This window comes from Drosophila simulans, chromosome 3R (assembly GCF_016746395.2).
Source record: "Drosophila simulans strain w501 chromosome 3R, Prin_Dsim_3.1, whole genome shotgun sequence".
Taxonomy (NCBI): domain Eukaryota; kingdom Metazoa; phylum Arthropoda; class Insecta; order Diptera; family Drosophilidae; genus Drosophila; species Drosophila simulans.
This window is the reverse complement of record NC_052523.2, coordinates 6,712,237-6,740,177: the sequence shown is the minus strand read 5'-3', so window position 1 is coordinate 6,740,177 and position 27,941 is coordinate 6,712,237. Positions and strand designations below refer to the sequence as shown.

Below are 27,941 nucleotides of genomic sequence, written 5' to 3'. Positions count from 1 at the left end.
TTGGAAATTATATTAACTTTTTATTTAAGTTAATTAAGTTAACTAATTAGTATTTTGTTAAAGCATAACTTGTTATTTGAACATTTTAAGTACACGTTAATTATTTAAAAGTTATTTGAAATTCGGTTTCCTTCGAAAAGCTTTCATTGGAAGCTTTTAATATGGGTTAAAAGACAGGATAATTTCCAGGACACGGATTGTTCCCATTATTATTCAGTTCTTCAACAAAATATTCAATGCGCAGGCGTATTTCCCATTTAAAGCTCCAGCTTTACCTTTTTTTTGTTGATTATATGGGGAAGAAAAAGTCTGCACTTTTTATTTTTCCCTTTTAAATATTTATATTAAGACTGTCATTAAGTTTGGTTAAACTAAACCGGATAAATAAGGGATGGGATTAAAAATTGCGAGAAATGGTTGTAAAATAAAACAACGGGAATGTTATGAAATTATTCAAAATTGTGGTTTCCAGCTGTGGTAATATTATACTTTGTATGCAAATTCATTTCTTAGTGATAGGGATAAATACCACTAAAAAGTGAGGGCCTTCATAAGTCGGCTAGGTCTTTTAGTGCTTTGTTTTTGTTTACTTTGCCGGCAGGTAATAACGGTACCTACCGGCTGATTTTCGCTCTCCCAGGTGCCAAAGAGTCTCTCGCAAGTCTCTCCGGGTCTCCAAAATCATTTCAGTCCGCTCTGTTGTCGTTTTGCCTCTCTGTTGTTGTTATCATCTCGGGTTATGGCCGACTCCCACATGTGGAAAACGCGACCATTCGGCCCGAAGTTCGCTGTCGATGCCGATAGAACGCCGAACTTTGGCTATTTCGGATTCCATTCCGGATACTCGCTAACTCTGCCGCCGCCTCAGTCGGCGTCGCTGTCGCCGTCGACTGTGGATGCTGGCGTCGAGTTTTCAGTTTCGGATTTCAGTTCGTGTTTTGAGATGCGCCCGGTCGCGCGTGCTTAACGGAAAACGCCAAACGGCACAACTCTTTTTTAACCGGTTCCGATTTAAAGTGAACATTAGCAATTAATTCGCTGCCTAAAATCGAAAGAAAAGTAAAGAGAAATAATGAGATATTTCAAAAATTAAAATAATAAAAAGAGCGACTTTTAAAAGCTTTTTGGATTAAGACAAAGGAATAAAGGCTTAACATACGTTGCCTACTTTGAGGCGTGCATTGCACTCTCACCAACACACGCAAATGCTCGCACTCACACACACACATAACAACATTGCACACTTGCAAATTGAATTCGCCATGCAACAATTAAACACAAATCTCGGCTCAAAGCAAATGGCGGAAAAGGCGTCACAGCCGTCGCCATTTTGTATGGCAATGTGAGTGTATTGGTGTGAGTGTGCGTGTAGCGAGTGCATGTGCATTGGCGTGTGTTTGTGTGTGTGCCTGTGCATTTTAAAGTGAAATGTGCATTAATTATGCACACATATTTCACTCAACCACACATACAATGACCCTGTGCTTGTGTGCGCTTCGCGCAAAGTGAAATTGAAATTTTATGTGCAATTTATGAAAATTCAACTCGCTGGCAATTATAATCGCCTTAAGAATTGTTACAGTGCCAATTAAATCTACCGAAAAATCCGTGCAATAGACAAATGGAATAACAAAATGAAAGCGAAAAGAGCTTAACCTGAATAATGCACGATGCCTAAAATGCCGAGAAGTGTGTTTGTTTCAAAAATTGTGGGAAGTGTAAAGAAATTTCTTAGGGGTTTTAGGGCTATTTATTTCGAATGGAGATTAAAAGCAAAATTTAATGAATTAAAATAGGCTTAACGAATTCGTTTTTAATGAGTACTGAAATGAAAATCAAACATATTTGTACCTATTTTTCTAAATTCTCAAATCCAAATTGCTGCTGCTTTCAGTAATCTCTTAGGCATGAAAATTACCTAACACTTTACCACATGTTCCGAGGTACAACAACTTGCACAATAGCATACAAATAAAGATAACTAAATTGTCATAGTTTATTATCATCTCGACAAAGTCTTAAGGTGTCATTCTAATTTTTTTGTGCTGTAACTCAGCCTTAACCCAGATAATTATCTACTTCAGCGTCTCAAGCCTCTCAAATACTCTTCAGAATATCGCAGCTTACCCAGAAGCTGGAATACATAGTAATTTGGAAAAACTTTCAATTCTCTTTGTGGACATCGACCACATAAGATCCAAGACGTGTTAACACGATTTAGCATAGAAAAACAAGATTATTGGTTGGGGGAAAGGCGAAAGCCGATTATTTATCAAATGACAACACAATCGAGTCGGGGAAATGCTCATTCATGACAAGATTTCCACACTTTTAGAGGCGCGCAACCCGGAAAACCAGACTCTAGGTGTGGGAGACGACATTGGTCAACACGCGGCTCAAAGTCGGGCCAAACAACAAATGTCAACCCGCCGATTCCAAATGCTTGTCAAGTCTTTTTATTTCCTCTGGCCGTGCGGGGCATGAGATCTTACCTGTTGGAGCCCAGAAAACCAAAGCAGAAACAAAAGCAGCGGCATCTGAGCAACAAGTAACAAAAAAGATACAAAAACAAGTTCACAACAAATAACAACGGAATGCGTAGGCTTTGAAGTGTGTGTGCTAGAAGCACTTGAAATTGTCTGACCGATTGTCTGAAGCGTTTGTTGATGTTGATGTTGCGTGGGTTCCTCGAAAAGTTGTTTGATTAGTGGCGCAACTCGACATTTTGGCCGGCAGCTCTTCGGCCATTAATTGTCTATTTAGTTAAAGGTTATAATCAGCGAATCGGATTTCCTAGCCGTTTGCAGGCTGGCATCAAAACAGTTTTCACATTCGTTATATGCTTCATTAAGAGCGATTTTGGTTTTAATATTTAAATGCAACCTATCAAACTATTAAACTTTGTGGGTGTTAAGTGTGTGCTTAAAATATAGTGTTTAAAAAAAAAGCAAAAGGTTTTAATGCTTTAATTATTCATTAAAGCATTACTTAAGCTATGAAGCTGAATCAAATAATTATTTAGCAATTTTCGAAGTAAAGTAATTAATACTTAAAAATCGATAAAAATCCAGTGGTTTCAAAATTGATGTTTTTAATAATCATTATTTAAAAGTAGTGCTGAAAACTTTTAAGAAACAACTCCAACACAAAAGTTCTTCATTAACAGAACTCTTTAATAACAACAATACTTACCACAAATTCTCAATTTTAAATTTGTTAAAAGCCCATTACTATTAAATTTCTTGTGGAGATGTCAAAAAAGTCAACCGCTTAAAAACGTTATGCTGGCTGCATTAGGAACACTCCAAACTTTAATGATCGCCCGGCCAGAAATGGAAAACTCCGTGGAGCCCGAAAAACCCAGCAAGCAACAAGAACACGTAAACTAACAACTATAACAACACATGCCCGCAGCACAATTGAAGTGCACTTTGTTAGACCAATTAATTTACATTTCCGCGCAAAGCGTGGCCAAAAAATGAAAGCCGGGGAAATAACGTGAAGTGTGGGGAGGGCAAACATACAAATGCAAACCGAAGGGCGGAGAAAAAGTTTACATAGAAGCAAAAATAAAGGGGCGGAGTTCCACTTGAGGGCAAGGCAATGGTCCTTGACTTGGACGTTGAACGCTGGCGATTGACCAGGCTTTGCTGGTCCTGTTTGTTGTTGTTTGTCCTGTTTTCCCTTTTTTTCCATCCCCATTTGGACGGGATTGACCACAGCATGCGGATGTGTGCGCGATGGTTAGTTGCTGATGAGTACCGTGGACCTGAATCCACTGTAGCCAGTTTCAAGTGGCCTCTTGTCAGCTGGCGGTTGCGAGGAAGTGGGAAAAAGAATCATCAGTGTTGCATACTCTTGAGCCTCGCCAGGATCAGCGAATCGTGAAAATCAGGGGACCAAATGCACGGTTGACTTGTGATTGATAAGCTGCATTTTGAGGTTTTATAGGAATATTACAAAACAATATTACTATATATGTATGTTGTGTTTTATGCAAGTGCAAACTGATTAGATTTTATATATGTAAAATTCTTTATAAGGCCGAGTATAATTTCTCTACTTTATAGGCATACAGGCAGTTAGATGTTATAAATTCCTTAAATTTTCTATATCAAGCATTACTTTCTTGGCTGTTCTACTTAAAATATCGTAGGTCATAAATAATAAATTTATGTTTCGCGTCTCGACTTTACAATCCACTCCAGCTCGCATATCTCAGAATCAGGCATCCAATTTCGTGTGTAAATTCCGCAAGGATACTTGTAGCATGCCACCGCCGCCCATTTCTCTTGCATGGCAGATAAAGTTATTTGTCATTGCCATCTGCAAGAGACCCACCAAAGATTACAACTTCACTTTGACTATAATTGCTTGAACGTGGCACTAGTTCCAGTTCCGTCCCATTCCGCAGGACTCGGCTACCCTTTATCCTGCACAGCGTTTCCGGTGCGGCAACTGCGAGGTTCATGCCAGTCTGCTCTCCTTTGGCTCTATTTTATTTTACGTTTTTCTATAATTTCTTTTTTTTTTTGCATTCTCGTGTTATTGCATTTAATTTGTGCCAGTGTTGGGCTGACTGCTTCCTGTTTGCTTCAAGCAAAAAAGAAAAAAAAAAAACTAAAAATGGGAGCGGGTGGGAAATGGCGATGGGAAAGTGGGAAAACTGCAGACGCCGCACAGACACTGTGACATGTTTACAGTGTTTTGTATGACTCTATGTGTGTGGGTGCCTCTAGAAATGATAACTCGCGGCCAAACATGCGATAAAAACAACAACAACAACATCAAGGAGATATTAGTGAAAAACGGCGAAAAAAGTGGGAAAAACTACAACAAAAAATGGAGTGAAAGCGGGAGGGGGAAGTCTGCGGAAAAAGGGTTGCCAACAAAATTAAATGGGAACTTTATGCAGCTGGAAATGCAGAAACCGAGACAGACATAAAACAGCACAAAAGATGTGCTCCGGCTCTTTCTATTTTTGAAAGCCATCTCTTTCGCTCGCGGACATTTTGTCTAGCACTTGCATACTTTTGTGCTGAAGTCCTTCCTCCCCTTCTAAGTGTGTGTATGTGTGTTTGCGCTTTCAATTCCATTTCCACTTCATTCGTTACTGTTTTGCAATGTTAACTACATTTTCGCATGTTCTCAGCGCTCACACTAAATGTTATTTATTCCGCTTTGCCACCGCATTTCCCAACGCTTTTCCGCACCCTTTTCATTCTCTAGGTTCTATTGTAATTTTTTTTTTGTCCAGGTCTTTCATATCTTTGTCCTTTTGCGAGAAAATATAAGAGAATTATGTGCATATTAAAAATGCATTATCATTTGCGGCAAAACTCAGTGTGGGCGGAATTAAAAGCGGGTTTTTACAAGGTTTTCTGTTTTTGGGCCTCAACTTAGTTTTGGATGTTTTGAAGGGCAGTTTTAAGATGGCTTACAATGAGTGATGATGGCTTTAGTTAATGAGAAAATAGTTTGCTTCAAAAGTCCCTACCCAGAAGCGGGATACTTATTTAATACCTCACTTGGTCAACTACTTATGGTCAAATGAGATTCGATTTGATTTGTTAACCAGACAAGAAAAAATTCTCCTTAAATTCCCTGTTGGCTTTTTTGGTTCAGTTTAAATTTTTGTCATTTAAAATTAGCACCTCTGCACATTTGTTTATGTCCAGTGCCATCAATCCGAGAATTTGCATTCCCATCAATATTTGGCTTGGAAGCTGCACCAAGAAATACGTTTCACCAAATAAATCAACACAGTCTTTCGACAGTTGCACCAAATCACAAAAAAAGGAAAGAAAAATCCCAAATTCTTTTCCAGAGGCCAGAACGAAAAATTTTCGACACAATTCACTCACAATTGGCAAATGTCATGACAGCATCTGCGGAGCTGCCATAAAAACAAAGAATTGGAAAATTGGGACATATAACTTCACTGAAAGAAATACAGTTTTAATTCGATATATTTTTAATAAGTTTTTAATTCGACATTAGTTTATATGTCTACATTTTCATTCCATTTTAAGAAAAATGGGAATAAAAATTCGTGGAAATTAAATTTTTGAGGAATGCTGAATCCGCAAATATTTTTGCAAACATGCGATTGTCAATCAAAAATATGAAAATAAAAAAAAAAAGCCAAATGTAAACAGAAAAACATGTTCCAGACATGCGCTAAAATAAGAGCAAAGGCAGCCAACCACATAAGAGATATATTAAGTCCACACCAAAATTTCAATGTCATCTCCTAGGCGGCGACATACATAAATCGCAAAATAATATAAAGACTCTATGTGTACATTTTTTATTATTTATTGTCATGTTTTAGCTGGCCAAATTAGCGTAAAAGAGTCACAGTAACGAACCGCAAAACCAAAAAATGTCAGTTAAGAGTGGGCCAGAAAGTTACAGCAGATTATGAGAGACATGTGGTTCAGGGGGATGGTGGTTGGTGCCAGTTGATGTGCCCTTCCAACCACAAAATGTGGGTGATGGGTGGTGCTGCCTCTGATGCTTGTGTACTGGACCATTGTGGCTCGTTGTTGTGATAAGACTCACAACTATTTGGAAATGCCAGCGGCAGAAAAGGCAGCAAAAGCCGAACAAGCCATACAAAACACATGGCAGATAAGGCTTATCACGCTCCAAGATAATAAAAGTTAAATAAGATAAAAATTGTGTAAAAACCATGCGAGCACAAGAGAGAGAGAGAGAGGGAGAGCGAGGTGGAGCGGAAAACCCCGAAACGAAGTTTTTCCTCCAAAAAGTTTTCCTTCAACTTGGATAATATTTTTAGTTGTAGTCGGATTAACCCAATTCTTCTCTGTCACTTCGTATGCTTTTCCACACAGTTTTCACTTTTTCCACCGGCAACTCTCGTTGTGCGGTTAATTAAATATTCAGTTAGATAAAAGAGCTTAAAGAAAAGGCGCTTAAATTAGAGACCCAGGCAGAAGGGTAAATAAGCTCATAAAAAATATGCCAGCGGTGGCGCCACAAATTATTTGCCCTCACCTTAACAACGCCATGAAAGCAACTACAGCAACTCCAGCGGCGAAAGGCAATTTAAATTCTAATGATAATACCGCAAAAGCCTTTGCCAGGATCTTCCCTGGGGGAACCCCCTTTTTTGGGGGGAGACATTACTGTACTTTACCCAATTCCAATGTGTAAGCGAGCTTAGCAAATTAGCGCGCCTGGCAACCGACTTTACCTGCATCATCTCATCCCAAGTCGGCTCGCCGGAAAATATCCTTTGGGATCCCTGGCCGACGTAAATCGCAACAGCTAGAAAATTTGTACTTCATTTCCGTTCTCCCCTCTCTAATGCGTAATTTTCAACACCTTTAGAGGAGCCCCTTTCTGCTTCTTTTCCTAATTATGCTTTGTTTACTCTGCGTGGGATTATATATATAAATATATGTATAAATATGCTTGGGGATATGAAGTCCTAAAGGGATTTGCACTATGGCATAACACATTATGCGTTTTTATAAAAGGAAAAGAAACGAGGTGATGATCGGTTGCAACTAATTTATAACAATTTAAGAAACAGCAAGGAGGTACAAATATTACAAATAATGTTTAACCCCAAATAAGATTTCCTTTTATTGGTCAATTAATCAATTGCCTTTTGTCTTTGATTCATTGGGCAATTGGTAAGAACCATCCCCAAAATAAACATTAGTTGAATTACTTAGCGATCATTATCTAGGACGCCTTTCAATGAGTTTCAATCAGAAAACCATTTAAAATGCCACTTATCATTGTGGAAATTGAAATTCATTTGGAAGCCCCGAAAAACCCCAGCCGCTTAACTGCTTTAATTAACCGAGCAATTCAAAGCTCAAAGCAAATATAAATCATCATTAAGCGTCTCAGCTGAAGCTCACGAATCTCAGACCCCAGAGACTTCGAACCGCTAATAGAAAAACCAATGGGGAAAATAGTTGAAATTTCCATTTGCCACCGAAGCAATTTGGTAAATTGAACGTAACGAAATGGAACTTAAGGGTGCACCCGACAAAAGCTTTCCGCAAAATCAAATTCCAAAAGGGCTAAGAACACGATAATAATCCCATCAAATGGCCCGAACAACGACCAGCCATTGATCCTTTTTGGCCAATGGTCGGCCGAAAGTCAATTTTTTAACACTTTGTTTGCCTTTGGGCGAAAACAAAACAGAAACTTAAATACATTTCGGCCATCCATCCGCTCAGACTGCGTGTGCCAACAATTATTGCGTCATTAATCAGTCGGCATTTGCAAATTCCCTGACACCCCGTTCCCCTTCACCCTCGCTTTTCATATATATTCCAATATATATATGTTTGGGGAGGATGAATCCGGGCAGCAGCTGGAATGACTTTTGTGTGGCTGGGCGAAAAAGGCAAATCTTCAATTTTATTGATTGTTGTACCCGCTTCGATGCCGAAATCCTGGCGAAGGAAGATGAATGAACAATCTTGACGCATGAGTCTGGAAAAGTGGTAAAAGAACTTTTTGACCGGAACACATTGAACATTAGATACACTTTCAATAATGTTTGTAATTCAAATAGAAATCGCTTTATGTATAGTCAAGAGTAAAAATATATATGAGCCTGAGCATTTTGTAACTTATAAATCAGTATAGTAAATCATTAAATACCTAAGAAATTTAAGAGAACTCTTTCGTTACATGTAAGTGCCACCGATTTCACAGCATTACGTTGTTAACGAGTGTAAAGGCTTACGAAAGAAGTGAAAACTCAAAGAGTTTTCCATGTGACTTGCGAACGAAAGTCCCCAGCTGACTGCAGCTGAATATCGAGTGGCGAGTGTGGGTGATCCCACTTTTAGTCTCTGGCCAATGGCCATTTATTGGGCCATTCCACTTTTGTGTGCGTAAGACTCCTCGAGGCAAGAACCCGAAATGCTTGCGAAACGCATTAAAGGCCTCGCAACACATTTTCATTTTTATTTCCCACACTTTCCCATTTCCCCCGCTCCTGGCTCCTTGCTCCTTGCTCTTTGCTCCTTGTGTCCAATCGCCCAGCGGCACTCACAGTTGCGTATCAATAAAATATCCATACATGCATGTTAAGTAAGTGCTCCCCCACCGTCCATCCATGTGCCCGATATCTGAGCTGTGATTCCTGCACCCGAAACGAATTGGGATTTAAGTGTTGTACAAGGAAAAGGAAAACGGCATTGTTGCCGTATAAAAATGAAATGTACATGGTAGATGCGATACGAGTACTGTAGGGGAGGTTAAGGGAATACAGAACCGGACTTGTAAGCAGTTAGCCGAGAAACGTGCCCGAGGTTATTTGCAAAGAGAACCGAAACCGAAGCAAACCCAACCCAACCCAAAAAATAGAATGGCAAAGCCAGAAAAAGGAAACTTGTCGTTATGTGCTTGTTCAAGTGGTTTTCACTTGATATTGCGTATACGCCACATTGAACACTTGGATTCCAGTTGCAACAGCGGAAAAATACTGCGAGTGTTTAGAGAAATTTTCAACATACACTGCTTGAAATTATAAATAATAGAGAATAAAATTATGAATGTAACAGATAAATTCATATAAATCGTCTGTTAAAACTCTCTGTTTTATTATTGTAACTTTCCACCTGTCCATTTATACTATCATCCTTCAAATTCACTTAGTCGCTCCACCTGCCAAATCCCTTCGCTTTTAGTTCTGCGAAATTCGTTGTTATTGGACGTTCAACTTGGTTATTGTTACTTGTAGTTATTTTACTTTCCCAGTAGTTGCGGATTTTGCATAACAATTTCATTAATTTAACAAGTAAAGCAAACTTTTACTTTGCTATCAGCGGCAGGCACTTAAAAGGAAACAGGACCTTCGAGAAAATCACGTAACAGTTGGCCAGAGGAAGAAAGGGAGTGTGGATTTTCATTGTGTGATTAAATCTCTGGCCAAGTTTCGCCTCTGCTTCATTCAATTGTTGCCGTTTTTATTGTGCAAATTATTATTGTTAGCCAATTGAATTAATTTCGCGCACTGCTCTCATTCGCTTCACATTCCAGCCACTCCTATGGAAAACGATTTGCTGAATTCAATTAGTTTATTGTGATTTTATTTGCGAAAGCACAAAAAGTTTTTCGCAGCCAGCCAGCAACAGCAGCGTGAAAATGCCAAGAAAAAGGCGAAAATTGAAATGGCAAAGAGAAAAGTTTTTTGAGCATTTCCATTCGTCCAAAATTAATGGAACCGTCTTCATCCACACCCCTTTCAATTAGGTGTTTGGTCCTTCATACATAGTTCAAGTTTCGATAGTACCTCTTTTAATATTTCCTTATTTAACGGCTTCGTTTCTTTTTCTTAAACTTTGAAATTTGCTTTCGATGCACGTTCGTCCCAGAACTTTTATTATCGAAATAATCAAGTTATAATGTCCAGCTGTGAAACCCAAAAAGAAACGGTCGCATAATAAATAAATAACTGCGTTCCGCCTTTAAAAAATGGAAAGGCCTAAAATGGCCCTAAAATTCGGTTATGGTTCTTTTGAACTCAAGCCATTATCTAGATGATTATTGCTGTTAATATTGAATTAATGCGGGAGTTCAAAAGTACTCAATCCTATTTGTCATAACTTTTGTCGGACGGGGCGTATACATAATAAATTTTATTGCAAGTGCCCTCGAGTAAGGACTTTGAATTATCTATCCAAGGTTAGCCAAATAAATTTGCACATAATTGCCTTTGTTTAGCAATGATTAGTCTGGTTGTTTTTATCTAATACAGGCTTTAATTTGTGGCTTAAATTTGCTTCTTGGGTTCTTAAGTTTTGCTTAACTGGTTCGTCCGTCTTGGCTGCCTTATTTCTTATTTATAACTTCCGTTAAGAGTTTATTTTATAACCCACACACCTTTTCCATTTTCACACCTTCTTCATCATAAAACGCACACACACACACACACAGAGACATGCCACAGTGGAACAACGTATCAATGGCATGCCAAAAGCCCATAATCCTACTTCGGTTGGCTTTTAGCGGATTAAAACTTTTCAGTTGAGTGCCTAGAACGGATCCCGGACCAAGACAGCTCCGTTGCGCCCCTTCTTGGCCCAAGAATCCTGATTGTGTTATTAACTAGCTTAAATGGGTGTTAATTTTCAGACGGTGGACAGTGCGTATCAAAAGATTAAAGATATGGAATACATTTCAAAATATGTATTATGTACAAGTGTTTTGCTAAGAAATAGAAAGTATTTGAAATCGTCGAATTAATGGATGTTTATATTCTACAAAATATATTTTTGACACTTTTCTTTTCGAATATTTGTGTGAAAACCACACTTAATTACTTATCTTTGGTTTTACAGTGCCGTTACGCGCTGTACTAGCAACGAATATGGCCTGTGGCAGCTAATTTGTTGCTTGTTTGGCTATTTCAATTAAATGTTAATAAAATTCTCCAACCGAAAGAACTTATTTCGGTGCCAAATGCTGGGGGTGGGAAAGAGAGGGAACGACCAGAGAGAAATGGAAAATTAGGGGAAAATGCGGTGACTGCATGGCCTCCAAATTGGCTAACTTAAGTACCGTTTCGTTCTAGTTTGGCATTTCCTTTTTCTTTAGCCGTCTACCATGGGTTTCCCTTTTGGCAGGGAAAAACTTTATGGAGCGCTTACATTTCCCTAGCCATTAATTCTACCTTGCTTTTCAATTAGTGTTGCCGTTTGCCTTTGGACCGCTTTCCTTGGCCCGTTTTGTCTTTTATCGCTTCCCGTCCTTGTCGCTCAATCCTCTGCCTTCACTCTCTTCGTGTCTATATATGTATATCCTGATTTATGCCGTCGTCCTGCAGGATTCTCTGTGCACCCCCACATCCGTTGCTGGCCAGATGGCTTGAGGTGACTGCAGCGGGCTTATCTCTCGCCAGCTTCACTCTTTCCCCGGTTTTCCTGGCCCCTCCGCTCTTGCTCCTTCTTAACTAACTCGTCTTCATTTCTCACTTGGCTGCGTATTTGCTAGGTGTTTGCATGGTTATATATCTATGGATGTCGGTGCCGTCCATGGGTTTGTTAGTATTAGCCATGTTGGCCATGTCTATTGGCCAGAAGGTGTCGTCCTGATAAATTGCCAAGCAAACAGGGTTGGCAGGTGGTCTGTATCGGTCAGAAAAGAATACTTGCTATTATTTTAAGTTATTTTTCCAAAGCGTTTTCCATGTTATTTTCCCAAAACGAGTTTTCTTACATTCCATACAAATGGATTTTTTGTTGTTTGTATATTGGAATTCCTTAAATAGTTTTTGATCAAAGACATTTCGATTTGTAATTGTAGAATATTAGTTCATAAACAAACGAAATATTTCGTTTTCATAAATGAAAATAGATTAATAATCAATTAATATATATTTGCTTTAACTGAACACCCTGACAACCCTGCCAGTCTAGCATATTCCCGACTATGCAAATGGCAAATCGCTGGCATTTCAAACACGCTAGCACCTGCTGGAAGGCTTAACCAAACAAGCCAGTTGCCCCGTCAGTTGCCACGCCCATTGGGGCTTAGACTACAAACCCTTTGCCATGCCCCCCCGCCACCACCCGTTCCTTTTCGCCCATTCGCTAGGACTCGCCTTCTATCAGTGTCGTTTGTTATTTATCCTGCGTGCCTCTTGACGCCTTTGGGGCATGCCACTTAACACACATCGGCCATCGCCGCGTCTGCCACGCCCCTTTGTCGGTGGGGCGGTGGGATTGAAAAGGGGCGGGAGGGTGGAGGTGAAGTTGCTGTAATCTTTTCTTGAGATTTGCGTGCAATGCGTCGCGTTATTTGCTTTTCATTCCTTTTTTTCGCTTGTGCTGCTTTGCTTTCTGCTTTTTTAATTTATCATGTCTATTTGCTTAGTGTTTGAGCCTGGCCCTTGGCGTGCAGTACAAGCACGGAGTCCTTTTTCCCATTTTTTTTTCTATTTGCGAGTCCTTGCTCCTCCTCGTGTTCATTTGTTATCACTGTTTGCCTGTGTTGCTCCTGCAGCTTTTCACTTTTGAATGCGGCGAAGGATTCACTTTTAGCTCCTTTGCTTTTTTCTCGGTTTTTCCGCTCAGTCGATTGGTTTTTCTTCTAAATGAAAGTTTTGCCCGGCTTTTCGGATTTGGTTTACACTATTTTCTCCCTCTTTTGGCGTTACCCATACCCCGCAATTTATCCTTTTTCATCTTGTAACCGCCTTGCGGTCAGATTTTGCTGCTGCAGCTAGTTTGATTAGGTTTCAGCACTAATTGAAAATCATTGAATGAGGTTTTCTCATCAGCATGTGTCTGGGTAATTTGTTTTCTTTTAATTAATTTATGGTGAGTTTTATTAGCGAAAGATGCGGTTACAGCTGGCAAATTGAAAACTCAATTATTCAACTAGGCAAACACTGATTTCGATTTTGAAATGTTTTCGAAAGAGATTTATAATTTGAGCAAAAGTACTTCGCAGTGTGTGTGGATTGATTAAAAAGTGACATTTAAAGGTCGTGTAACTCGAGGAATATATCCTTAAAAGGCGTCCTTTTGGGCTATTTATCTTTGCCAACTGAAAACTCGCTTTCTAAACAAACCACGAACAACAATGCAAACAAATGATGGCAAAAACCAGATAGAGATTCAGCTCAAGACACTGCTTGCCACAAATTAAATCAAATTCCTCGTAAGACAGTGGGGCAGATAAAGACCGAGGAAACCGAGGAAAATTCATCAGCCACACACTCAAAGCCACAGTTGGCAAACAACAAACGCTGGGCTCGTGACAGTGACAGGACATCTTATTTAATTTCCAGGGCCCAGGACCTGATTCCGCATCAGAGAACTGGAAACCGAGCATAACATTAATTTTTGTTAATCTATTTTCAAGTTGCTCTGGTCAGCAGCAGCACCAGCTGTGTTCCCCTTTTCTTCTGCTTGGGCCGCAAGTAAATATGCTGTCATTAATTTAAAACTTACACAAACAACCCGAAAACTTCTCTGCTGTCTGTCGGCCTTCTGTTGGCAAGGAATCCTTCCAGAGTTATGTTCATTAGCAGGCAAATGCAGGGAGAGGCGCAGGGGCAGCTGGCCAGAATTTAGTCGGAATTCCTAATGAGCAAGAGCAGCAAATCTAACCCAAATATGTCAAGACGATGGCTGGCATTTTGTGTGCCCTGCGCTGCTGCAGGGTGCAATGCTCCAAGAGGGTCAGCAGGTGGGTCTACACAAGGAAAAAAGGCATATTAGTTTTATGACAGTATCAGTAAGATATCTGAAAAATGCATTTGAGGTCCTTTAGGATCTTCATTTTGGATATCTACTGTTACTGCAGTGAGTTGTATAGATTATTAAAAGTAATATGCTACAAACAGACACCTGTTTTCTCTCGGTGTCCACGTGTGTGTGCAAAGTGGGTCTCTTCAGTTTGCTATGCATGTGCTAAAGTGTTGATACAAGTTACTTTTGCCATCCGCACCTCATTCCCGTCAACCCTTCGCTGTCCTAGCACACTGACACACTATCCATGTGAAGAAGTCCTGGCTTTCTCCGTACCTTTGCCCCCACAGCTAGTCATAAACCACAAAGCCGGAGAGACGGGGAATCCCAGGACCCCGAGCTCAGACAGCTGAGCACGTAGCATGACGAGTTGACAAAGTGCATCACGGTGCAGCAGCTCCTCTTCTCAGTGTTTACACAGCTCGAAAAATGCCTCGCCTTGTTTGCTCTCATTTTGGAATTATTTCGCACATTAGCAAATTAATTTACACAAGATTAGCAATTGCATGCTTCTTGGTGTTTTTGATAAGGGGAATCCATGACAGGTTGGTTCTTAAGGGAATAATAATTGTTAAATTGCCGTTTGATTTTCATTGATTGAAATTTGTAGACGAATGTTTGTTGACATTAGTGTTTGTTTGCCTTTCGGTCAACCAATGTTTACTGAACTACACTAATTTGTGATAGGTAATCCAAAATTGATTAAAATAATGCCAGCTTGAAATGAAGTGCCACTCACTATTCACATTTCATTGAAAATAATGGACGAAGCCTAATTGGATCAAGCATATTCGATTGACATAACAAAATTCTAACTATTTTTGATTGACTTAATTCATTTGAATTGAATTACTACTGCATTTTTTTAATCTTTTGTAACCCTAAGTTGGTCAGAATATCGGAAATTTCGGCCAGTGCAAATACAGTCACCACGAAAATTAATCTTCCCACTCGGCACATGTAACTCACTGTACCCGTCTCACTCCTTCATCGCGACGTCTCGCTTTCTCTACATATTCATATGTGCATTTTGTTACATGTTCGCGCGTATTTCCCTTATGGCTTGTTTTGCCCGTCCTTTCCGCTTTCCCGGCCATTTTCCCTTCGGCCGCATTCATTTGCTGGTTTTTCTTATTTCAGCTCGAATTTGTGTGTTATAATTTATGCGCATTTTTTATTAAATATTTATGTTTGCGCCGAGTTCTAAGCCACACAACCGCACTCCCCCCTTACCGGGTATCATTTCCCTTAATGGTGTATTTACGCTCTAAAGCGTGTAAATGCTTTCCATTCCATTGTTTTCCCTGCTGTTGACACTTTGGAGAAGGCAAGCGAGTGGTGGTTGGAAAAGGGTCAGGGGTCACTCCCTTGCACACACACACACACAATGTCATAAATAGTTTTGTTCAAAGAGACCGCAGCAGCTAACATTTAAGTTTTCAAACATTTCAGTGTGCAAATTCTTGGTCAACTTGGTGAAAATTCACTTGGAAATTCGCTTTCCCTTCAGTGTTTCTGCCTCTAGTTGTTCTGGTTGATATTTGACTTGGCTAATGCGAATGCAAAATGAAAATTTGCATTCGTACAATGCAAATCTTCTGGCATTGGTATTGAACAAATTGCTAGGTTATTATATTCATGTAAAATGTATTACCGGCTCGAGTTCTTGTCGATGCTATTTGCATAATATATTCCCCATCTATTCAATGATATTATTTGTGGGATAACATGTTGAAATGAGAGAATGTTAATGTTTTCTATGGAAATGAAATGGGATCGCAAATCTCAAATGAAATATTGCTTACACTTTCCACAAGAATAGTTACAAATAACAGATATATTAATATAATATAAATGAACACGTAAAATGTAACAATAAAACAATAATAAATCACATTCATTCCTAAGAGTACGAAAATTCACCATGCTCTTTTGAATGCAATGTGTTAATAATAAATTTTCCGTCCGTGTCCAGTATATTTAAAGTGAATCTTCACTAATTGCACCTTGTAGTGCAATTAAATTGAATGTCAAAAAAGCGAACACAAATACAGCCGTCTGAGTGATTGATTGATTGATTGACTGATGGTTTGATTGGCTAACGAACAGTTCATGGCCGGGCCAAAAGGAACGAATGCGCCATGACCACGACAATAACGGCCAAGATTGCGCAACGGCAACAGCAACATCAGCAGCAGCAACAGCAGAAACTGCAGCATCAGCAGCAGCAACAACAGCAGCAGCAGCATCAGCCAACGAGCAGTATGAATGGTTTTCGAATTACCGGCTATCCTGCAGCTGCCACGCCCCCCGCCCGAAGCAACCCCATATACGCGAAGCCCAACGCCCACGAACTGGACCTGCACATCAGCGAATCGCTATTGTATCCAGGTAGCACCACGCAACAGCAACAGGCCCTGCAAAGCTCTCCCGGTCCGCCGCCCCAATTGACCAGCATGTTGCCCAGTTCCGGATTGCCAGGAGCTGCCCAGCCGATCGCACTGAAGGGCAATAATCCCTTCCTCAACAGTCCGTCGCCCACAGAAGCTGCGCCCGGTGTGCCAACAGGCCTATCAGGTGCTCAGCCAGCCACATCTGCAAGTTCTGGCAATTATGAAATGCCCGAGTATGCGGAACCATCGCGATTGCGCGGATTGAAGCAACGTCCTCACAGCATCGCAGTGGGCGGTTCGCCCGCCCAGTCCAGTTTTGTGGACTACAATGCCCAGCAGCAGCAGCGATTATTGCAGCTATCCCGCCAGCAGCAACAGTTGCGTAATGCCGTTACAGCGGCCGCAGCAACAGCCAATGGCGGCGACAAGGAGACCCTGTATGCGGCACTATTCCAGCAGTATAGACAAAGTCCCACAAATGGGCAGCCTGCGCCACCGGTACCACTGCACCGCAAGCCGGCAGCAGCTCCAGTGGTGCCACGAAGATCGCAGAGCACGCCGCGGCCACCACTGCAGCAGCAGCAACAGCAGCAGCAAGCTGGCATAAATGGCCAGATCAATGGTAATGGCACCCAGAGACCCAGAAGCTTGGATCGCTTCAATGGGGGTCTGCAAGGCGAGGCACCACCCATACCGCTAAGGCGTTTCCCCAACGGAAATGGCAATAACAACAACGGAACACTAAGCCGCCAAAAGAGTCCCAAGAAAAGCAACAGTGCGGACAATATGCTAATGAGTCCGGCCGGAAGTCAGGTGAACACCATGCGGCACTCCATCAGCTTTCATGGCGGTCAGGAGGCGGAGAATGGTAGCAAAGCCGATCAAACCAGGCCCATGAGCTATGCTGCACCTGCTCCGGATCAGGCGTACTTGGAGCACCAGCTGCGGGCCTATTCCGAGCAACTTAGAACCATAACAGAAAGTGTGCGCAAGTACTCGGAACAGGCCAAGTTACTTTCGGAGCTCAAAAGACAACAGCAGCTGGCCAAACAAAGTCAGACGAATCTCAACCTGCTCACGCCGACAACCTGCAATAATAGCACGGGCAGCAACGGCAATAACAACTTTCAGCCAAATATGATTTCCCCGGAGATTGTTAGCAAATCACTGGCCTCTCTCTCCACCAGCCAGGCCAATGAGGCCCAAACGCCCTCCAATCAATTGCGTCTTTTTCTGGACAACATTAGGAGCAGCATGCGACAGGAGTACCAGCAACACATGCCCGATGATGTCCTGAAACCCACGTCAACCTTGAAAAGGAACGGTACCGATTCGTTGGCGACACCCAATACAACTGCCAAACCAGAACCGGAGCCAACGCCCACGCCCTCGGATCAGCTGAGACAATTCCTCGATGCAATACGCGCCAATAAAATACCTGAGAGTGTGGACAAGCCCAAGATGACAAGCTCGCAGACGCTGGACTCGTTCATCTCGAAGCCGCTCCAGATGCCAGATGTTACGTCCGGAACGCCGGGTGGCGGAGTAGTGGGCGGGCAGGCGGCGGCAGGAGGAGCAGCGGTCAATGGCCAAACTAATGGCATACCCACACGTCGGAGACCCAAAAGCAGCATAATACCCAGCAGCAGCAATGGCAAACTGGAGCAGAGGGAGCACTCTCTGGTCACCTCGGAAAGTTTCCATCAAATCTCCGACAATCTGAGACTCATGAGCGAGGACTTGCAGGCCCTGAGTCCCAGCAAGGCGATTCCCAGCTCCGCCAGCAGCAACAGCCTCAAGAGTCTAGCTGCCAACGGCGGCAGTTCGCTGACCACGGAACTCCGGGTCATAACCAGCTCGCCATACAGCACCTCCCCCAAACTGCAGCAGATGGTGATGAGCAAGTCGAACAGTTCGCTGGGATCCGTGACCACGCCCTCGAGTGCCACCACCACGCCCTCCACTGCGCCCATGATCACGGACTTCAATGAGATATTGGATAGCTTTCAGGCCATGGCCGACAAGTACAAATCGAAAGGTTCCTACGACTATCTGCGCAAGTGCTCGGAGGCCCTGCGTCAGCACTCGCTGCAACTGAAATTGCAGCAGCAACACCAGGCGCATCAGCAGCAGCAACTGCCTGCCCATCAGCAGCAACACCAGCAGCAGCAGCAGCAACAGATTCAGAATGGTTTCGCTAGCGATGATAACAGCAGCTCCTGCAGCACAACTCCCGGTAGCATCCGCGAGGCTGTCCAGAACCTGCTCCTGCAGCCGCGGAATGGTTTCCAGATTCTCGACGATCGCATGCGGCTGTTCATCGATATAATCGACAGCCAGGATCGATTGAGTCAGGTGGGTTTAGTGGTACTAATTGAATAATATTCTTTTTTAGCATTACCCCTTTTAAATAAAGTCGTTTTTATCAGTTTATGAACATATTGAAATATTATTAAATGTACTTTAAATGTTTCAGTTGTTTGATTTGTTGGTTCTTAAGCTCAGAAGCTCTTCAAACATAGAGCGCATATCACAAATCAAATATAATTATTATAAACCTTATGTCAGCAGCAGGCGTAATTAGTTTTCCTACCCCCATGTGCCTTTATGTACATACATATGTATTGCTAATTTAAATCCTTATTTCTCTTGCAGGTATGTACACCCTCTTCCGCAAAATTGCAATTTAATGAGAAAGTCAAGCATGCTGGCGAATAAATTTAAGAATGGCCCCCACCCAAATCCGAACACAACCATAAAAGCACATGTACATCAGATACGGTTTTATTGCCTTACATAATTCATCATCATCGGAGTGACCAGGTCCGGGTCAATGCGCTTATCTCCGGCTGGCCAAAAGTCTTTCGTGCACTCACTGTGTGTGGCTAAAAGCCATCAAATCAGTTAATGACCCAGAAAGTTAAACTTGCGAGAGTGCGGGCGTGAATCAATTTCCATCAATTTTCACCAAATTTGCTCAGAGCCAATTAATTTTAATAAACTACAAAGTCATTTCGCTCAGCAAGTAAACTAATCTGGCCCAGGCCGAAATTGAAATTTTAATCGAGAATTTCTCGGTGGCACATAGTGGCCATAAAGCTTGGCACACGCCGCACACCAAAACCAAATGATGGCGATGCCATCAAGTAATCAAGTGAGACGGGTGCCGGGGAAAAGCTGGCAAATGTGGATAATCAGAGGGCATATCATCCTGTGCCGGTTGATATGCTAAATAAATCAAATCCCAAGCGAGGCTGAGGCGGAATTGTCTGTCGTCGTCTTAATAACACCTCTTTTCGGTCACACTCGGTTCAGGTCCTGGATTTCGTGTCCTTCCGCTCGCATAAAACAATATTGCTAATGACAAATGGAAACTAGTACTAATTGTGGGCTTTGTCGGGGCACGAAGATCTCGGCCCGGTCGTAACGCTCATTGCCTTTTCTGGGGTTTGGGCCTGATTTAAATGTATGCGGTCTGCGGAGAGGTCTATGAATGTAAAGGGTTCATGTGTGAACGTGTTGGAGTCCTTTATTTGACTCCTTGGGGACGCATGAAGTGGCAATTTCCAGTTTATATATCTGTTCTGATGAGTTTCGGCAAACAAAGCTGGAAATGTGGCAAGTACAGTGCGCTTAAGGTCTGCGAATTGTGTCTTAAATCCATAATAACTGGAAATTTAACTTATATTCAATAATATTAGTAAACTATAATGTATTTGAGTCCTGTCGTTACGATTTTTATTGCAAACATCTGTATACGTGTGGTTACTTGGTAATTTCTAGTTAGCCAAAAGTTTATATTTATTCAACCCGTATTTCGTTATTTTCTACAGCTCTAAACAACATTTGTTTACTTCATTTTTGCCAATTTGCGAAAGATATTCCTCCAGCATAACTGAAACATGAAGTGGCCAATTAAAAATGAATGCAAATGTTGTGTTCTCTGCAAAATTCCAGAAGGGAATAAATTGCCATTTATTTGAGACAATTTCTGGGGCAAACAGCCTGAGGCTGGCCTGTTTATTTCATTTAGCCAATTGCCTCAGTATTTGTATTTTTCCAACAAAACAACACCAAACGCAAACAATAAAAGTTTAATGCTATCCATGAACGCACACAGTGCTGACGAAAAGTATGCTACTCATAATGCAATTGCAAACAATTACGCTGAACTGAAGTAATTGCATTTCCACTGCACAACAATTCACAATTTACAATTTGCATTACAAAGTAATTATTTCTGCAACAGTGAGCCCACATTTTTCCACCCTTTTTCGCCAAACACTTTTCCGAAATTTCCACCACGTTGTTTAGCAAATGAAGTGCAAAATCAACGCGACGTCCGCAGGACCCACAAGCATTTTGGTTATTCGACTATTGACAGCATGGCCGAATGACATTTATTTTAATTAGCTCCGCAAACAACAAAAGCGGACGGCCAACAGGGCTACTGGTATTATTATGGACCAGAAGGATTGCCGCCGCGCCAGGACCCGGAATTCACTTTTAGCCTCCGAGCAATTAACAAATGCAATTTTGCGGCCTTTAATGTTTATTGTATGCCTGTGTTTGTGTCTGTTGTGCGCTGTGTATGTCCGTGTGAGTGTGTGTGTGTGCGCTGTTTGCGGAGGCGTGAAAACCCAAAAAATAACTTTTTAATTACTATAGCGGACATTGCGGTTAATTACACTGCGCAACATGGTTGGCGATAAGCCAATTTGTATGGATTCAACATGGAATAGCGTCGATTGAATAAAACAAAAAGGTGTTTGTTTTCAGTTTTAATAATTGTCAGTTACAGTTGGTTAAGTACTTTATAACAATTCCGTATCGTTTAAATAACATATTTGTTGTTTCTAGCGAGTGAAAGAAAAAACATTGCCCAGATATCTATATATCAAATAATATTTTATATTTTCGTAAAAATGTTTTGATTTACTGCCAATTCAACGTTGATTGACCTGCGGGAAGAGTGCTTTTTCACTATTTGATTAAAAACCGCAAAAGGAAGCAGCAAAGTGCGTGCTTAAAATAATTGCAATTGTGCAGTGCTGAAAATCCCCGGGACTCAGGTTACAAAGTGGGTGGTGTTTGGGTTGGAGTTATAGTGGAATTGCCATTGTCAACAGCTTTCAATTGGAGGCTCAACGCCGTGTTTGCCGCAGAGCCACGCCCACTGCACGGCGCGCCGCCCCCTTGACCATGTCGCTTATTAATTGCGTGTCATAAATCATGATTATGCCACTTGCTGACCAACCGCTGGGCTAGTCGCAGTTATTATTATTAATCTTTGTCGCCCACACAAACACGCACTTATACACACACACACACACCTACGACATTCCCAGGAGAGGGGCGTGGCAATCTAGGGGAAGAGAGAGAGAGGGATATAGACCGGTGTGAGGGGGAAAGGGAGTCCGAGCAAGCCATATGTTGGTTCCATGTAAATGGCGATGTTCATTCCGCCGACCAGCCTATCTTGATTAATTGCAAAAGTTTACCAGGACACAGGTCCTGGACAGGGACACTGGACCACCGACCCATGGACTCCTGGAAATATGTCAGCTGCTTCCCTTTTTTGGTTGCCCAACAACAAGAAAAATAAAGGCCAACAAAAAAGCGGCCAACAAAAGTCCGGTAACAAGCGTCATAACACGCGTATGTTGTCGCGTAAATTGGTTTTAATATTTAAAGCACTTCATTACTTACGGTCGGAAAGGGACGACCAAATGCAGTCAAAGGAAGATGGAAAGAGAGAGAGAGAGAGCCAGATAGGGAGCAAGAGAGACAGCCACAACGTAGAGCCGCCGAAAAGCGGGTGGCTTAATCAAGTGAAATTGAATCAACTTTTTCAGTCTCCGGAGACAACTGCAAATTAAATTTTAAAAATTTCGCCAATTTTATCTTAATTGATTTCGAGCAAGGTGAGAAAAGTTGAAAATTTCATTGAACGAAAAAAATGAAGTTTAATCTAAAATAAGATAATTTATTGAAGATATACAATGTATTCAATTTGAAATGAGAGCTCGTTTTCCTTAGTATCAAGGTACAAATATTTTACAGAATCTTAATGCTTTCATAACAAATTACAATGTAAGTTAAAAATGCGTATTGCTGCCACATTTCCTTCTTCCAAATGGCTTTCAAATAAGTTCAATGGTTTTACTAAGATTAACTTCATCCTCGATTGAAAGAGAAGATGAACGATCAGAAGAGCAGGGCAAAGTTTGCCATAGAGTAAACAATTTTATTTTTGTCTACCCCTTTTTTTTGTAGTACTTTGTTTTCCACAGCGAAGAGATATAAGCCGACAGGAGACGAAACGAGACTGTTTGCATACTTTCAGGCGCCTCTGACAGGGCGTCATATGCAATACACAACAAAGTGCATATGCGTAGCTACCACCTCTTCCCTCTCCCTCTCACACTTCGTCCTCTATCTCCGTCTCTTTTCTTGTTATGAGAGCTGCAGGCAATCGAAGGCAGATCCTTGTCTTTCCATTTTTTCCCTGCTGATTTTTGACATATTTTCTCTGGCAGCAGCAGCATCGCCGGCAAACAAACTAACAAACTTCGGGGGCGTTTTTCAGGTGCAACTGGGTTAACATGGCTGCGATGGAAATTGCTGCAAAGAAATGGGAGCGTATAAGGGAGTAAGGGCGAGTGCTATGCAAATGGCGTCGGAAAATTGATACAACAAAAGGAAGAGGAGGGGTGGCGAAAAAAATCTGAAAAACTGCTCGCAGTAAACGAAATGCGTTCGCCGTTTTTGCAATTTGTTCAGACGCCCCCAAACTCGATTTTTTGAGCATATGCAACAGCTCAATTTTGCATTGAATGGCCCAGCACTTGCCTCAAATTCAGCAGATTTTTCCACTTTTTTGACCGTCATATTGTTTGTTTGAATGGCAGCTTCATTAATGCGAATATTCAGCCGACTGACAATGGGGATTCGAGATCAAATTTTGCCCATTTAATACTACTGTATGTAACTTCGTTGGCTCGCCTGTGTGGTTGATGAAATCAAATTGCAAGCAATTACTTTAATGTTACCGCTGCCACGCCCCCGCCAGCGGGGCCCGCCCACAATTTTAAAAGTGCAAAAGACCGCAACTCGTTTGCCGTTCTTGCGTATTTTGCGTATTTGAATGGAACCGCCATTAACTGCGGTGAAAGGTGAAAGGAGCTCACATATCTTTATATAAAAAATAAATGTGCATGTGTGCGGCTGGGGAACATTGAACGCATCGGTTTTGATTGATTGCAATTGAATTCGAGGAGGTAAAAAACAAGATTCCGTTGGCATTCCTTTTAGGCACTCGATCTCTCCTGGATGCCAGGATGTTAATGATGTGTGCGCGTGTGTCTGGCTCATAATTAAGAGAAATGTTCCCGGGAAATTAATGAAGTCCGAAATGGAAAACTGGTGCTGAGAGCGAAATGTTCGTGGAAAAATGCCTTCAATAATATGTTATATTAATTAATATTGGAGCGCATATTAAAGGGAAGGTAAAAATAAAAGAACGCACACATATTATGCATTTTAAAACAAAGTTCTGTGTATGATACAATATTATATCTCTTTAGAAAAACTTTTATTTTAAATAACGCACGCATTATATCCACCAAACTTGCGAAGAAGACATTATGTGACACTTAATTCTGTTACCGCCTTTCATCCATTTTCTCTAAAAAAAAACAACAAGCTCCTATTTTGCATGCAAATACACATCCACCCACCGGCTTTCACATGAGCAAAATGAAACCCTATATTTTCCATGACTTGTTTTCGTTGCACATCTTAGCATCGATTACATTTTTGCCAAATTGAATTGTGCATGGCAGTGCCGAACAAAAGGAAAATAACGAAAAGAAAATGGAAAATGGGTGCAAAAAGAAATTGCTTCCTTGCATGTTTTCCAGCCAGTCACATGTGAGGAGAAAAGCGGAGGGGGAGGGGGCGGTACTATGTCCTGAAAATTGGGTTGCCTGATGACAAGAGTTGAATTCAATTGAACGAAAAACTTGCAAGAAGAGGATGCACCATTTGCATCGATGTGCAATTTACGGCCTAAATGTCAATTTCACTTAAGGCCAACTTTCACTTGGGGGCCGATGACAAGGATTCTATCTTTATCCCATTTTCGATCCGAGGCTTAGGACGCTTTAAGTCGTTGCAATGTTGACACTTTAAGTATTATTAGTAGGCAATGGAAGCAAAGAAAGGAGCAGAGAGCAAGGCAAACAGAAGGAGAGGGAGAAAGAAAAACTTGACTTTTCCGAGTGCACTGCATCAAAGTCAAAATGGCGGTCGAGTGTGTTTGTGGAGGAAGTGAGACAAATGCCGCAATAATTCCTGCCTAAAGTGACATTTCACATTTATTACTTAAGCATTTTAAAGTAAAATGTAATTTAAAATTACTTAAAAAGTATTAACTTACAAATTCTTTACATGATTATTATAATTTAAAGCAATATTTTTGAATGAGTATATTCGCATTTTAAATAACAGTCTGTGTTTAACCAATCTTACTTTGTCAATTTGAAACCAGACGTGCATGCCACGTTCGTTTTATGGAAGCCTGACTGTTAATCATTTTCAGTGCCTACTTTTAGGCTTTTGCCAGGGAGTGGAAAGTGCAGGCACAAGGATAATTGCAATCCCCGCTAATGCTGGCGAATGTGCTGTGGCTTTGTTTCGACAGCAACAACAATCGTCACTCAATTACTCTCGCAGCTTTGATGCATTTTCCTGGAGGCTAAGCGCTGCAGCCCCACCCATCGCCCCGCCCACTGCCCATTTTCCTTTGTCAATCTGTGTTGACATTTGTCAACGAACTGTTTTCAGCAGACGCGCTTTCGCCTCTGTTTATTTTTTTTTTTTGGGATTTATTGTGTTTAATGTGTTGAAAAGTCCCCTTATTTATGGCAACTGGATTTGAGGGCTAGCTGCTCCCAGTTTTCCTCGTTTCAGGGGCGCCAGCTGCGGAATAGTTGTCACATAGTTTCCATGTGTTGTCATTGTCTTTGTGTCGTGCTCGATTGTGTGGAAAATTGAAAAAGAAACAAACAAAACAGAGCTGTGGCAAAAGGAGAAGGAAAAGCTCGCCAAGTCTTTTGCTATTGTCTATACTCAGTTGTTGTTATGGGGAAAAAGAGGAATTCGATTTGCCAAACGGATATTAAAGGTAAACATTGACGTGATAGGGAAAACGGCAAGGTTTGATTAAATGAAATCTCAGTGAGTTGGCATACAAAGTATGAGATTCGGATCCCTGTTGCCAAAAAAATAGTTATACAAGGTTTCATTTGCGTATGAATCAAATTATTTTTTAGGTCCCTGTCAAGTAACGTCATCCATATTTCCGTCACCACAAATCTGCATTTAAATCGGTGCTCTTGGTGAATCTATTTTTGCATTTGATGTATATTTTTCTGATGGAATTCCGCCAACTCGAGTGAAATTTATGACGATTTTTTTTTTTTATTCGCTGGCTCTTTGGTTGCCAGCAAAATAAAGTTTTATGACACGAAAAATGTTGCAACTAATATTTTAGACGCTGTATTGCTTTCAAGTTTTCTCTTTTATGTTTTGTATGTGGCTGCTACTGCTACTGCTTTCCGACAGAAAGCTAATAGTGTTTGGCCATTTTTCAAACTGCTCCTGAGGATGGAGGATAACGGCCAGCACACACACACATGCATGCTCAGTAGAGTGGTGCTGTCGTTAACTCAAAGTTTGTTAAAAATTTTTATCAGCATGCCGAGGCAATGACATGGCCACATCACAAGGACGCGCACGAGGGAGCGGGTTTTTGTGATGGGAGGGGGGAGTGTGGAGTGCGGAGGATGTGGACACGGACACGGGCTGCCAGGATGCAGGATGCAGGAGACTGGGCTTGTGGAGCAGCAGGAGGTGAAACCGCTAGCCACAACATGACGACGTCACTGACATGTGACCATACATACTAATAAAGCTTTAGTTGCTTGCTCAGAGCTGTTGAAATTTTTTTAGCATTCTCTATCGTACTAATGAATTTGGTGGGGAATTTCAGTTAAGAAATAGTTTAGTGATTGATGGCTTAAAAGTTTTTGGAATTCTGAAGTGAACTTTAAAGTTCGACTGTATATTATAACGACAGCTTGGAATTTTGAAAACTTTATCAGGTGTTTAGGATATCTATATTTTCTGGGTGTTTCAATTCAACATGTTTTTAATTAAAGCATTTTTCATTCCTCTGCAGTTAGTGCGACATGCGTTTACTATCTTTTGCATAAATCGAAATTCGTTTTCATTTAATTTATGCCATTCCTCTACTACGCTCTCCTTGCAAATTCATAGCGTATCGTGACTTCGTTTATCGTGATCTGCGTAGCTTCATTTTCCCCATTTCCTTTTTGGACATTTTTTCGCAGCAGTTTTTCATCGCCCCGAACAGGAGATGACAAAGTCCGTGCTGGCGAAGATTAGTATTCCAGCTATCCTGGCTTCTTTTTTTGGTCAGCTTGGCTGAGGGACGCCTTCTGGTCGATCCCTGTTCATGTTTCTGCCTTGCGAGCCATTTCCTTGGCTATTTCTGCAGCATTAAAGTTGTGTGCTGTGTGTTGTATGTTGCATTTACGCTTCAGCTCCGCTTGACAGCGAAAGAGACAGCAGCAGCGACACGAACAGAGAGAGAGAGGGAGAGAGAACACAGACTTTTAGTGGCACCATTATGAGATGAAGGACCCTTTCAGCTCTCGGAGCAAAGCTCAGTCAGTCAGGCAACCGCTTTATGTGTAGAGTTCATTACTTTTATGTGATTATGTGTCATGTGTGCGCTCAGCATGGTAGTGATGGTGTGTGTGTGTTGTATGTGTGAGTGCGGGACATGTCAGTGTGTCATTGGCATTATTAGTTTTTCCGTAGCACGCTTTTCCGGCGCCCCTCTTCAGCTGGCTTACATCTGTGACAGTTGTGCGAAAAACTTGTCCCAAAATTAGTTGCAATTATTTATGGCCTTTGCTTTTTGTGGCTTCGTTTTTTGTTCCACCGAACTAGGGTAGCTAATCAGTTGAAAGTTGATGATGGCATGTGGGTCGGGTTGAGTCAACTAATTTGTTTATTTTGTGTAGATCTGTACCACAGACAGAACAGAACACGAGTCCCTAACCCACTTTTGATATATGGCAAACAACCTTTAAAATTTAATGCCAATGTGCTGGTATATGCTCCTTGAAAAAAATCCTACGAAAAATGTTGCACTTGTACGAGACTTTCTGAACATTTGCCAAAAAGTCCGTACTGGTCC

General features: G+C 41.4%; 1 protein-coding gene across 20 annotated transcripts in view; it reads left to right on the top strand.

Moving 5' to 3' along the window:
- The window catches only part of LOC6727447 (dystrophin), a 136,888-nt gene that overhangs the window by 48,206 nt on the left and 60,741 nt on the right, over positions 1 to 27,941 (top strand). The window contains exons 1-2 of one of the 20 annotated variants that reach the window (XM_039295194.2): positions 906 to 1,059; positions 16,234 to 19,006. The exons of 17 other annotated variants lie outside the window; for them this stretch is intronic. In XM_039295194.2, the coding sequence (XP_039151128.1) occupies positions 16,400 to 19,006 (2,607 nt within the window). In that variant the 5' untranslated portion in view covers positions 906 to 1,059; positions 16,234 to 16,399. Of the gene's footprint in view, positions 1 to 905; positions 1,060 to 16,233; positions 19,007 to 19,306; positions 19,646 to 27,941 lie in introns of those variants that run through there. 2 more of the 20 variants (XM_016175595.3, XM_016175596.2) reach the window with 2 other exon arrangements.